The sequence below is a fragment of the Pristiophorus japonicus genome, chromosome 4, assembly GCF_044704955.1.
Source record: "Pristiophorus japonicus isolate sPriJap1 chromosome 4, sPriJap1.hap1, whole genome shotgun sequence".
Classification (NCBI taxonomy): Eukaryota; Metazoa; Chordata; class Chondrichthyes; family Pristiophoridae; genus Pristiophorus; species Pristiophorus japonicus.
This window is the reverse complement of record NC_091980.1, coordinates 189,196,353-189,209,639: the sequence shown is the minus strand read 5'-3', so window position 1 is coordinate 189,209,639 and position 13,287 is coordinate 189,196,353. Positions and strand designations below refer to the sequence as shown.

General features: G+C 39.4%; 2 protein-coding genes across 2 annotated transcripts in view; one reads left to right on the top strand and one right to left on the bottom strand.

The window, feature by feature from the left end:
• The window catches only part of max (myc associated factor X), a 50,517-nt gene extending 45,206 nt beyond the window's left edge, over positions 1-5,311 (top strand). Inside the window, exon 5 of the mRNA XM_070878948.1 lies at positions 4,955-5,311. Within this exon, the coding sequence (XP_070735049.1) occupies positions 4,955-5,082 (128 nt within the window). The 3' untranslated portion in view covers positions 5,083-5,311. The remainder of the gene's footprint in view (positions 1-4,954) is intronic.
• Positions 5,312-6,535: 1,224 nt separating this feature from the next.
• Positions 6,536-13,287, bottom strand: part of fntb (farnesyltransferase, CAAX box, subunit beta) — a 147,514-nt gene continuing 140,762 nt past the window's right edge. Inside the window, exons 10-12 of the mRNA XM_070878945.1 lie at positions 10,112-10,223; positions 9,199-9,313; positions 6,536-8,249 (exon numbers count right to left, since the gene is read on the bottom strand). Coding sequence (XP_070735046.1) covers positions 8,145-8,249; positions 9,199-9,313; positions 10,112-10,223 — 332 coding nt within the window. The 3' untranslated portion in view covers positions 6,536-8,144. The remainder of the gene's footprint in view (positions 8,250-9,198; positions 9,314-10,111; positions 10,224-13,287) is intronic.

Below are 13,287 nucleotides of genomic sequence, written 5' to 3'. Positions count from 1 at the left end.
AGAAACCAATACAAAGACAGCAGCGACAAGTGAGAGCCATATATTATCTTCATGTCTACCATTTGCAAGACAAGACATTCAATAGTGTGTAATATATATCTTTAACTTGGAAAAAAAATGGAAAGCACGGTGTTGCCCTATGTTTGAAAGAAATGAAGATCATGTGGTTCTAAACTAATTTCTCAAGAAGGGTTAGGTATCTCTGCAGTTTTACAAGTTCTGCTGGCAAGCTACCCACGGTACAAATAATGCAACAAATACATATTTACACGTGTGTTGAGTCTGACTGGTGGGCGTGGATTGCTTCTCATGTATGCCATCATATGGATGAGATAGGAAGTGAGCAGAGCCATCACTGCTATTCTGCACTCATCTGTAAAGTTGTTAATAGTCTCATCCCCGGTTTGCTTTTAGATCTAGCATTGACCAAAGCCTGTGACCATGAGGATTTAAAAAAACTGACAGATACAACTTCTGACTATCAAATGGTCTGCATATATTTGACCCTTGATTAGTATCTTGAATAAAAGTGCCAATGAAAGGTTTGGGTCAATTGGAAAATTGTTGTTCAGACTGGCATGCTATCTACCAGCCAGAGGATATGACTGAATGAGATGCTATTGCAACAATCTATCCGGTTGCTTGTTGGACCTTACAGCAAAACCAGTCAATTCCAGACACATTTTTTAAGTCCAGAAATTGGGTAATTCTCAATGCTAAAAATTAAGTTGTAGCTGTTGCCCAATAGGTTGCGGCATTCCATCCTCATTGCGAAACTGAATTCTTGTGAACTAGCAGAAGAAACAATCATGTTATAACAAATATACATCATTTCATCACACAATCTACACATAGAAGTTTGCTTGACTCGCACCATTTCTCATCTTCAGTCACCTAATCAATGCCATCAAAAGTGAGGTGGCACTCTTTGCAATTAAAACATTTAAGGAATGTTTAACATCTCATCAGTACCAACATACTGCTGCAAGAAGATAAACAGCCTGGGACATAGCCAAATTAATAGTGCATTACATTCAACACACAGAAAACTATCAGCAACCCAATTCATGAAGATGCATTCTTTAGACCAGATCATTCTTAAACTACATATATCAAATACAATTTGCCTTCCTTAATTTGCTAAGCAGGTTTTCGATAAAAAACTTAATTGGATTTTATCTTTGTTATATTTCATAATTGATAACAATCCCAGATATATTTGAGGAAGTTTGGGCTGCCTATTCTTCACCTTACAGCAAAGTTAAGCCAAGGATTGTTAGCACATTCAGTGGTATGTTACTCGTTAATTTTCATGGACACCATTGCAAGCAGTCAAGGATAATTAATAGATCATTCCCAATCAGCTTAAGACTTGCTGTGACATCACAGTGAACATGAGAGGCGTGACAGCGGCAAAGCAAAAGCAAAAATAGAGAACAGAGTAGGGATAAACGGGTTTTTTTCAGGTTGGCAGGCTGTAATTAGTGGGGTGCCACAAGGATCAGTGCTGGGGCCTCAGCTATTTACAATCTATATTAATGAGCTAGATGAAAGGACAAAGTATAATGTAACCAAGTTTGCTGACAGTACAAAGCCAGGTGAGACAGTAGGCCGTGAGGAGAACACAAAGCATTTGCAAGGGATATAGATAGACTAAATGAGTGGGCATTGTGGCAGATTGAGTATACTGTAGGGAAATGTGAGGTTATTTACTTTGATAGAAAAACAGAATATTTTTAAATGGTGAGAAATTTTTAAATGTTGATGTTTTGGGTGTCCTCATACAAGAAACACAGAAAGCTAGCATGCAGGTACAGCAAGCAATAAGGAAGGCAGATGGCATGTCGGCCTTTATTGCAAGGGGGTTGGAATACAAGAGTAAGGAAGACTTGCTACAATTGTACAGGGCCTTGGTAAGACCACACCTGGAGTATTGTGCACAGTTTTAGTCTCCTTATCTAATGAAGGACATAGTTGCCTTGGAGGCAATGCAACAAAGGTTCACTAGATTGATTCCTGGGGTGAGATTGTGTAGAATGGGCCTATACTCTCTGGAGTTTGGAAGAATGAGATAATATCTCATTGAAACATATAAGATTCTGGAGTGTCTAAATATAGGGGGCATAGTCTCAGGATAAGGGGTATACCATTTAAAACTGAGATGAGGAGGAATTTCTTCACTCAGAGAATCATGAATCTTTGGAATTCTCTACCCCAGAGGGCTGTGCATGCTGAGTCTTTGAGTATATTCAAGGCTGAGATGGATAGATTTTTGGACTCTAGAGGAATCAAGGGATATGGCGATCTGGTGGGAAAGTGGAGTTGAGGTTGATGGTCAGCCATGATCTTATTGAATGACGGAGCAGGCTCGAGGGGCCATATGGCCTACTTCTGTTCCTATTTTTTTAATGTTTGTAAAGCACGTAGAAAGTACAGGAAGAAAGTAATGTAAAATTAAAGGATGCCTCGAAATAGAACATCAACATTGCTAAAGAATGGGGCATAACTCAAACCAGATCCAAAAGTCTTGAGTAATCTCAAGCAAATTAAAAGAATCATCAATTTTCACAACTGGAAGAAAGACCGCTAAAGTTTATCCAAAAGAGAACAAAATAACAAGTCAGCAGTATTTTGCTGATGGGAAAGTTGACACCTTCAGAGACAGCATTGGCTGGTTTAATAATTTACAGAAATGACCATTGCAATTTTAGGTGTTCACTATCAAGAGTAATAATTACTTTTTAACAAAAATGAGTTCGCCCTTGCTCTTGCCCAAGGGGAGAAATGCTCAGTTAGATGATCAGCAAAATAGAACCTTAGGGTTGAGCATATGGCAGCAGCAGGGATGAGAAAAGGCCTCCAATGTGCATCTCACAATCACACGACTTCACAGATGTACACATATGACCAGTAATGCACAGAAGCAACAAAAGGTTTGGAAGGCAATAGAAAGTTAGAGTGGGTCCAGAAATTTGACACGGACATGGCAAAACACAAGAGTTAAGCTAATCGCAAATAATTGCTGCACTCACCTGAAAGAGAATTGGCATCTCACAGCAACACAAATTGTGCATCCACCCCAAATACAAGAAGTCACAGCTCAACCTATGGATCAAGTTGAGAGGAAATTTGAAGGCTGCCTGTTGGCACCACCAAAAAATATCGGAGCAGCGAAGGGCAAGATGCTGTTTGTGCGAAGCAAACAACCGAGCGGCATAAATCGATTGGTGAGTTCGGGAGATTGTATTTCTTAATCCCCTGAACTTGCTGGCCAATTTTCATGAATAACGGTGTGTGTCATTAACACACCAATATTTTCCCAGAAAGATTTGCTCCAATAATACAACAGTGGTCCAATATTACAACGTTTCCTACAAGCGACTACACTTCAAAAAGTACTTAAATGGCTGTAAAGTGCTTCGGGATGTGCTGAGGTCGTGAAAGGTGCTATATAAATGCATGTCCTTTCTTTTCCTTTAATCCATACAAATTATGCTAAACCTGACCTAGGAGTGCTTTATGCTGACACTGGGTTTCAAAAATGGAAACATTTTCATTCCCCAGCATCTTTCATCCAGAGAACAAAAATTTTAAAAAAGCAATGTCATCATTTTATGAGTTTAGTTACATGAAAACACTGGACAACATGGGAAGAAAATAGTGTCTAATTTGTCTGAACTATTTTTTAAGAAATCTGAACATCAATGACAGCACCTCTGCTCAAGTCTAAACATAGAACTCTACCGCACAGGAAGCCATTCAGACCATCTGTCTTTGCCAGCTTTTTACTGAAGCAGTCGAAAACAAAGTCCACTCTTCTCTAATTATTCAAGTTTCCCTTAAAAGATGCATTTGCTTCTGCTTCAACCACTCCCCGTGGCCAGGCACTGCATGCTTTAACAATCTTTTGTGTAAAGATTTCTGCTAACTTCTCTCCTCACTGCCAGTGATCATTTTAAAATTGATGATCCCAAAGTCTTTCATATTCACACAATCAAATTCTTTATCATTTTAAAAACTTCCAATTACATTTCTTCTTGGCATTCTCTACTCCAGTGGAAATAGTCCGAATATCTCAAGTCTTTCCTTATAATTAGTTTCCAATCGCTGTCATCATTTTGGTGAATTAATGCTGTAAGCTCTCAATGCCTTTCTATAATGGGGCATGCAAAACTGCAACAGTACTCAGTAACTATGGCCTAAGCAATATTTTGTATAAATTCATCATTACTTGTTTACTCTTACACTTTTTTAATGCCAATTTATAAACCCCCAAATTAATGTTCCTGCTAAGGTGTGCACATGCACAGTCGCTCAGTAATCTGAAAGGTCCCGCGCTGGCCACTCACCGGCTTATACATTGTAAATACCGCGCATGCGCAAGAATTGAAAGGAACTGCGTATTAAAAGAAATGGGCCGCACAGAACAAAGCGCAGCTCACAGGGAAAAGTGCAAAATTCTGTTGGTCTTTTTTACAATTCAATTTAGAACAAAAGAAATTCAGGGAACAGGCAAAATAGCATTAAATTCCTATTGTGTTCCGAACACAGATGAGGCTGCACACAGGGAGGTTAAAATAACAGTGACCTCAGTCTTTAATAAGACACTCCAGAGTGAGGAACAGGCCTTAGGGGCCGGCTTATATACAGGGATCCCTTGGGACTTCAGGGGATGAGCTCCCTGGTGGCGGAACATGGGGGTGCATGCTTTACAGATACACAATTCCCAACTCAGTTATGCCACATCTTTAATAATTGGATTTTTACCTGTGCTGGTAAGCTATCTATTCCAATCCCTTTCCCCCTATCATTTTATATTCTTCCTTTTTAAATTCCATTTTAAATGAGGTTATCATCTCTACCTTAATCACCACTTATGGTAAAGTATTTTCATGTTATAATAACTTTCGAGTGGAAACATTTCTTCTAATTTCCTAACTTCACTCTTCTCTAGTGATGTCGATTCACCAACCAGTGGAAACAAATCTTCTTTACATACCCTCACGTCCTGGATCAAGTACAGGCATTGAACTAAACTCCAGGGCAAGAGGTGCAGAGGGAGCCTGTGGATGCAACCAATGATGCACATGGACTCATTTTAGCATTGGATTGGTTGAAGATAGTTGGAAATGTTCATTATGCACTTGAAGGCATCCGTTTATTCCAAAAAAGTTGTTAATTAAATCCAAAATTTGTTGCGTTTTACTTTTGAGCTGAAAAAGCAACATTTAATTTGAAGACAATTTTTGAGTCAAATCGGGAAAAAAGAAACTTGAAAATCAGTGGTTGAAGAACTTGGGTATAGTTAATATGTTACCAAAGAAGTGACCTACTATTTTGAAAACACGTTATATTTTATTCTGCTTTGATTATATTTAAAATTGTGACTAAATAACTGGAACCATAGCATTTTCGGTATTCAGTTTGCATAAAGGCTTGTTGAGGCAATTGCGTTACTGCGGATGCTTGAAATCTGAAATATAAACAGAAAATGCTGGAAATTGCCTTACTTTGTTCACTATAATTGCGGAAAGTTTAAAAAAAAATCATCAGTATTTCTGATTACGTTAAATTTATAAATCAACTACAATACAAGAAAGAATGTTGTTTTGTTTATTGAACAAAATAACATTTCTCAAGATAATGAGTTTTACTTTTCTCTGGATTACCCTGCACATTAGTAATTCTGGCAATAACAATTTAATAAGCTCATTACAATCAGTTCAAGCTGCTGTATTTTTGCTGAAAAAGACTGTAAACTTCTGAGCAAGTATGATTTTAGAAAAAGAGGACAGCTTCCCACCCTTGATGGTACGTTTGGTAAAGCCAGTATTTTATTGAGCCATACAGACTAGGAAGGTCCCAAGTTCCATTCCCAGCTTGGGCAGAATTACCTGATCTTATCTAGGGACAGTGCCAAGCAGAAGGCGGTGTAGTACGCTTAGTCAAAGGGGTCCTGGGCTAGGGAGGAGAAAACCAGTTCTTACTCTTGATCCCCATCCAGTGGTTGTTGTTGCAAATTGTATATGTGCGGGCATCAATAAGGGGAAGACGAGGCACAACTTTGATGGCCATCCTGAATCAAACAAAATGCCTGACTGTCTCATTCACAAAACATGATGAATTGGGTGTGTACCAGGTGTGCCTGTGGAACCAGGCCCAGCATAAGTTAACACTTCAGGATAGGAAGGGAAGAAATCGCAAGGGGAATAAAAACATTTAAAAAGAAAATAAGTATCTTTGCAATGAGCAAAGAGTCCACTTCTATTTAAATATAGCCTGAGATCTATGTCAGATTAGGGAAAGGGGTGAAAAAGTTGTATATCTAAATAAAAATGTACACACTGCATTCATTAGCTCAGGATTCCATGACATTTTCTAGCACAGATGTTGCTGTTGTGCTAATGTGGTGATAACAAGCGATTGTCCAATTGCAGTTAATGTTATTTTAACAATGCTGGTTCATCCTTTCTGATTTGGATATCAAGACATAAACTTTTTGTAAACAAGATTAGAAATTCAAAATGAAGGCACATTTTATTTTATTTTTAAACAGCCAAAAAAGGTATACAAGTTGCACCTTTGTGATCGAACATGCAAGTTCACAAGATGGGTTTGGATGAAGGCGGCCAAGGCCACAAATTTGCTGGCAAATTATTATTTTAAATAAATCCATTTGTAACTTCACTTGCCATGTTTCAACAATCTCATTTCTGATCACTTTAAAAAAAACACACATGGGACACATTAATGATTGTTTACAACCTGCTGGAAGTTTAATTTTGTCGGCAAGCAAACCAAACACGGCATCTCATAATTTTCAGACAGACTTCAGTTACTCATTTTTAAAATCAACTGACGTTATGGGGATAAAATCATCATTATGGCCAGAGCCAAATATGAAGTTCAATATTTATACCTGCAATCAAACTGTTGGAAATAAGTTATCTGAAGAAGTTTTGAAAGAGGAAGAGTTTAGTGCAGTAGTTAGTACACCCATCTATGATGGGAGCGATGGATCACAATCACAGACAAAATGCAGTGAGGAGGCACCAAGTGAAGGTCAGGCACTTATCTGTTAACATGACTTCACAACCAATCTGTTGTGAAGAGAAGGAATTTTATTCACATCAATACAAACTGTAATTAGAAAAACATAATCCTCACAATGCAAGATCTTTCCATAGGGCTACAGAGCATGCTACATACATACAGAGATGATTCCAGTCATGACCTGGCCATAATTGGAGAGTTTTGTGCAACCCACTGACTGAGTAATATCTATGTCACTCAAGTTCCAGTAAACACAGCTGCTTTGAAACTTGGACTGTTGATTGCAATTCTCAGAAACCTTGGGAGTTCTATGTTTTACAATTTATTGTGTGAAGAGTAGTACGATCAGTGCCAGGTGATGCACTCAGCAAGGCTACGGCTCGTCTTTGGACCACAGATAGCCTTGCATGTCTTTGTTACTAAACAGTGCTGGGGCCACTCTCACAGCATAAAATACAAAGGCAAAGTTTAAAGAACAAGTTATTACATTTTACTTTGCCTTCCTCTGACATGATTTTCACATACAAGGTTCTACGATTGATTATTCTCTCAATTAAACCCATCTTAATATTATGCTGTAATTAGCAAAACATACAGCACATTGTTCGACATAACTCCAGTACATTCTACAGTTTTCTAGTTGTTCAACACAAGTCTTTTCTTTGGAAAAAGAAAGCGCAAAGAACTGTTCTTAAACGGTGAAAATTAATCCAGACAAAATGGAAAGCTTGAAAAGATTATTTTTATTGCAACTGTGATCAATTACTTCTGAAGCTAGTAAAAAGCACAGTGCTGTATTTACACCGATCCTATTTACTTTTCTGAGAGATCCAGTCATGAAACTAAGAACACATACAGATACCTGTTTCTGTTTCTGCAGCATTCAGGGGCAAGTTGCTGAACATAGACTGGATAATTCAGCCACACTATATGCGATTCCAATGGCTTTGTTTTGTTGTTGTAAGAAGCTAATAACTTCATATTAGTACCTGCTCCATGTTGAACCATTTTACTTTGCAAACCACAATTCTTTGCACTGAGGTTATACAATTAGTACTTTGAAATGTAGTTATTTTGAATGCATAATTAATTTAATTTGAATTATTCTTCATCTGTGGAATTGGCAGCTTGAGGAAGTGTATTACAGCTTGCGCTACTTTTTCAGGACCAATGTTGTATACAGGATGGGTTGGTTCCTGTTGAAAAAAAGATATTTTACAATATATATTTCCACATCTATTCCATGCAAGTATAAATAAAACTGCAATAGAGACTTGATCCAAAATGTATTTGAGCCATCTGTAACTAAAGGTGAATTATCTATCTTTTATCCTGCTAACACTGGGAGGTTGCTAACAAGGAGACAAACATAAACAGGGGGGAAAAATCTTAATAACCAAATTGTTTGGTTAACCTGTAAGATTTACAAAAGAAGTGTAAACACTTAAAGGATTTTTTATCTGAGTGAGATATACTGTCTACATAGAAAGGAGAAAATCATTACTTGGAAAATGAAAACTTAGCAATATTGCCAAGCTAGTGCTGGTAACTAGAACTCACACAGGTCCCATGAGAGCCTCTACAAAGAAACTAAGTGACTATTAATCAACAGCTTTGAACATGGCTATGTGCCGTTAGAACTTGGGATCTAAAGCCATTATTAAAAAGATTTGGAGGAGGTTATTGCTGTAAACCTATTAAGCTTGGAGGATTACAGTGGAGGAATTCCTGAGATTTCTATTGCCACTCTGCCTGGGCTGGGTGACAATCATGCAAATTTTGCATAAAATATCTCCTTTTAATGATGTTCGTGTTCATCTCAGATATACAACTGTATTGGATGGCTAACTGCATCAAGAGACACAAACTACGCAAAGGAATTTAGGAAGATTCAGTATGTAGCTAGGCTTTGACAAATGTCCCTCAATGCTAACAATATAAAATAATCTTTATTCAAAGCAAAACTGTTAAATATATCTGCATCACAAATGTTATATTGAAAACTACAGATTGCCAAATAAAGACTTGAGCTCAATAATTCACTATAACTTTCTAATAACATTTATTGTGTATTTCATGACCAATCTTTCAGGGAGGCTTTATTTACTTGTCTCTCATTTCTTCCATGCAGCAAACATTGCTTACCAGCCGGTTGTTTACATCACCCACAATAACTTCATGCAGAAGTTCTCCACCACCAAAGTGCTGTGCTATTGAAAGACCACTTAGACAATAGCAGGTATGGTAAAAATCCCTTGATCTGAGGGGGGGAAAATATTTGACAAGGTTCAATGCAAGAACACACATGTATGGAATAAGATCATTTGGTCCAGGAAAGCCAGTACTGTCCAATGGACCACATTCAATTTCTATAGTCATGGAGTCTCCTTTAGTCGAATCTACGAGAGAAAAAATTCACTATGATTTTACTATTACAGCAAACTGCCAGACTACACATGATAATGAGGTCTTGAGATTGTACTGTTCTTTACAATATGAAACTAACAAATTATAGAACTGGTTGTCTTTACTGCAGCATTACTCCAAACTGTAGTTAACCTTTTTCTGCAATTCTCCATTGAAAATAAATATTTAATAGACGTTAAATATCTTGGAAGTCAACAAAACCGGCAATAAACCAGAGATGGTGAGCTTGACCAGAATCCAAGAAAGTGTGTTTGTGTTCAAGGGTAGATCCAAAATTAACTAGCATAGATATTGAAACATTGGCAAAAAAAAGGCAGAAGGATTTTATGAAACTGAAAATAATTGGCCACAATTCAGAATTAATGCTAAAAGTAGCACAGTATGCCACAAAATCTTAAACAGGTCTCCTCTCCCACCAACTATGTTTTCAGTTTCTCACCTATCCTTTTAGATCTCCTTTTCTACAGTTCATTCCACAATCAAGTTGTCGAGTGGGCACTTTACATGCATGCCTCTACCAGAGCCACTCATTAAGGGTGCATCCTCCAATCAGTATTTTACTTCAAGGACAAACCTCAGCCCTATCAAGTCAAGTGACAATGTACTGAACCAGTATGAAAATACCACTCACTTGCCAGGTTTGTCCAGCAGTCCTCCAGTGGAATTCTGGCAGCAGAGTAGGATGTACTCTTGAAGTGCTCCTTGCTGGAACATCCAGTGCGTCATACTGAGAGAATCTTTCCCTACAAAAGCATTACAGTAGAGTACAATCAGCACACAAAACTGCAGTGCAAATCTATCCAAAAGCAAGAAAAAGGGAATTTAATATTGAAATAATAAAGAGAAATGTTTCGAGTTTGAGAAGATTCCAAATGCTTTGGAATGAGTAAACATATTTGTGTCTACCGAAGTCAGTGCCTTCACATCTATTTGAATTACAAGGAATGTGTAGCACAGTAACTTAGAGCACTGTCCTTCTGGAATCTCGGCTTGAATCCAGTCTAGAGGAACAAGATGAAACGCCCCTTCATCTAAAGGATGTAAACTCTTATTGAACTAAGTTTGTGCAGTTTTGGCCCAATTACTTATGGCAATAAATGTGAGAAATTGGAAAGGAAATACCACATTGCAATAATGGGGAAACCTTCAGAGGTTGAAGTTTCAGCAGGACCTTTGGATATCATTAATATGCATGATGAGGACGGATTACACGCTCATTCAGTGTGATTTAAGTTAAGGGGAGAGGAAAGGTGGAAGACAAAAAGAAAGTAGCATTCCCCTCACTTGAGGAACATAAATCCTCCACCTCTCACCAAAAGTCAAAACAACAAAATTAGTGGAGCTGGAAATAAATTCAACACATTCAAAAAAATATTCAGAGTTAAAAACACTGATGCCAACATAACTCAGTTGCTAAAATTAGTTATAATGTTGTTAAATATGGCCATCTCCCACCACTTCCTTGTATCCCTCATCCACATCCCCCAACCTTCTTCCAGCTCCACTTCCTCCTGCATCCATCCTTGAAAAAAGCTCTCCCTGTTGCCGCCCCCCAACCCTCGCCTCCCCTCCACACATAAGTCATTTACAACTGCATTTGAAAACTCCCAACTGCTTAGCCTTTGGCCTTCCATTCACTACAATACTTCTACAGGCATCCATTTACTCAACAACTCCCTCACCTCCACCTTTGATGGCCTGGTCCCCGGCAAAACTGTAACTCTCTTCCATCCTGGACATGCCCCCTGTTAGGGCCCACCTTCATTCCCTTAGGTACAAGTGGCGCATTCTTGAGTGTACCTGGTGCACAACTGGTTTAGCCATGCATCATTAGATCTGGCTGGACCACATCAAGCGGTCCACCTCCTCTTCCAAAACCACCCTCTACACCAGGTTCATCCTGAAAAGCAAAGATAACCCGAGTTTTTTAAACCTATCTCCCCTGACCTCATGGATTTCTTTGTCAGAGAGAGAAACCATCCAGTCAGCTGCCTCTTCTGCACTGCCCCCCCCCGCTTCTCCTTTTGCACCAAAACAAAAAATTTCCTGCATCTTTCTGTAGTGTCTCTCCCATCTGCCCTCATGCCCTCTTCAAGCTCACCTACAAGACTAGCCTCCCGCTCCCATCGCTAATCTCCCTTTCCTCTCCAAAGTTCAAATGTTTTGTGGCCTCCAAAATCTGTGGCCATCTTTCCCATAACTCCATCTTTGAATCTCTCCAATCAGGTTTCCAGCTCTGCCACTGCACCAAAGTCACAGATGACATCCTCTGTCATTGTGACTGTGGTTCATGTTTCCTCATCACCCTTTTTAACTGCTCTGTAGTCTTTGACAAAGTCAACCACACCATTCCCCTCTAAGGGCATTCTTCCTTTGTCCAGCTTAGTGGGACTACCCTCTCTTGGTTCTATTCTTAGCTATCAAATTGTAGCCAGAGCAACCACAGACATGGGGTCAGCTTCCATATGTATGCACATAACACCCAGCTCTGCCTCCCCACCACCTCTGCCGACTCCTTCACTGCGTTTGCATTGTCAGACTGCTTGTCCAATATCCAGTCATGGATGAGCCGTAATTTCCTCCAGCTGAAAGCTAGCAAGACCAGACATTGGCTGTATATTACTGGGGCGAGTAACTTAGGCGCGGGTGGGGTGGGGAGGGGGTTGTATGATTTTGGATGGGAAGCCCGCAAGTCTGGGAAACCCGACCGCTCTCTGTTAAACCTGTAAGGCAGGTTAAATCAGAGGCTGCCAGCCTCATTATCATATTTAAAATGCGGTTAGCTGCCCGCCCCTTGTCCCACCTTGGTAAAACCCGGAAGCTGGCAGTTGGAGCCGGCTTCCCAACGCGCTCAGAATTTTTCCCGATTTAACCCCCCCTTACCCCCCAATCATGATCTCATCCATGTTAAAATTCTCCCCATAGTCTTTGGCTTCCACCACAAGCTGTACCCATGCCAACAATTCCATCCATCTCCCCAGCCTAAACCACAATGTTCGCAATATAAGGGCACTATTAGACCCTGAACTGAGTTCCCAATTTCAAATCCTCTTTCGCAAACACAGCCTACATCCACTTCCGTAACATCGCTTGCCTCCACCCATCTGCTACTAAAAGTCATCCTTACCTCTGCCTCCGCCAGACTTGACTATTCCAATGCTTTCCTGGTCAGTCTTCCATCGTCCACCCTCAATAAACCTCAGCTCATGCAAAACTCCACTGCCCATATTCTATCACATACCAAGTCCCACTCAACCATCATCCCTGTCCTCGCTGACATCCATGAGTCCTGGTCCTCCATGCCTCAAATTTTAAATTTGTATCTTTTTTTTTTTTAAGCCCTTCACGGCCTTGCCCCTCCAATCTCTAATTTCCTTGAAGCCAACAATTCCCTCACCCCTCTAACCATACAACTCTTGTATAGCACCCTCTCCCTTTGCCTCACCATTGGCGGCCTTCAATTGCCCAAGCCTCATTCTCTGGAATTTCCTCCCTAAATCCCTCCACCTTCAAGACCCTCTTTAAAACCCAGCTCTTTGACCAAGCTTCTCCTTCTTCAGCTTGTCATTCATTTTTCCAAACGCTTATGTGAAGTGCCTTGGGATTTAAAAAAAATATTAAAAGTTCTATATAAATGCAAGTTTTGTTGTTTCACTTACAATGCCTTAGGAGTGAATTAAATTTCTGGTGAATTTAAATACATCTCTTAACAGGTGTGTTCAATTCACAATTTTACTTCGAGCAAACTCAAACCTTAGATTTGACTCAAGTTTGTCTTTAACTCAGTGGACCCAAACCAATGCTAAA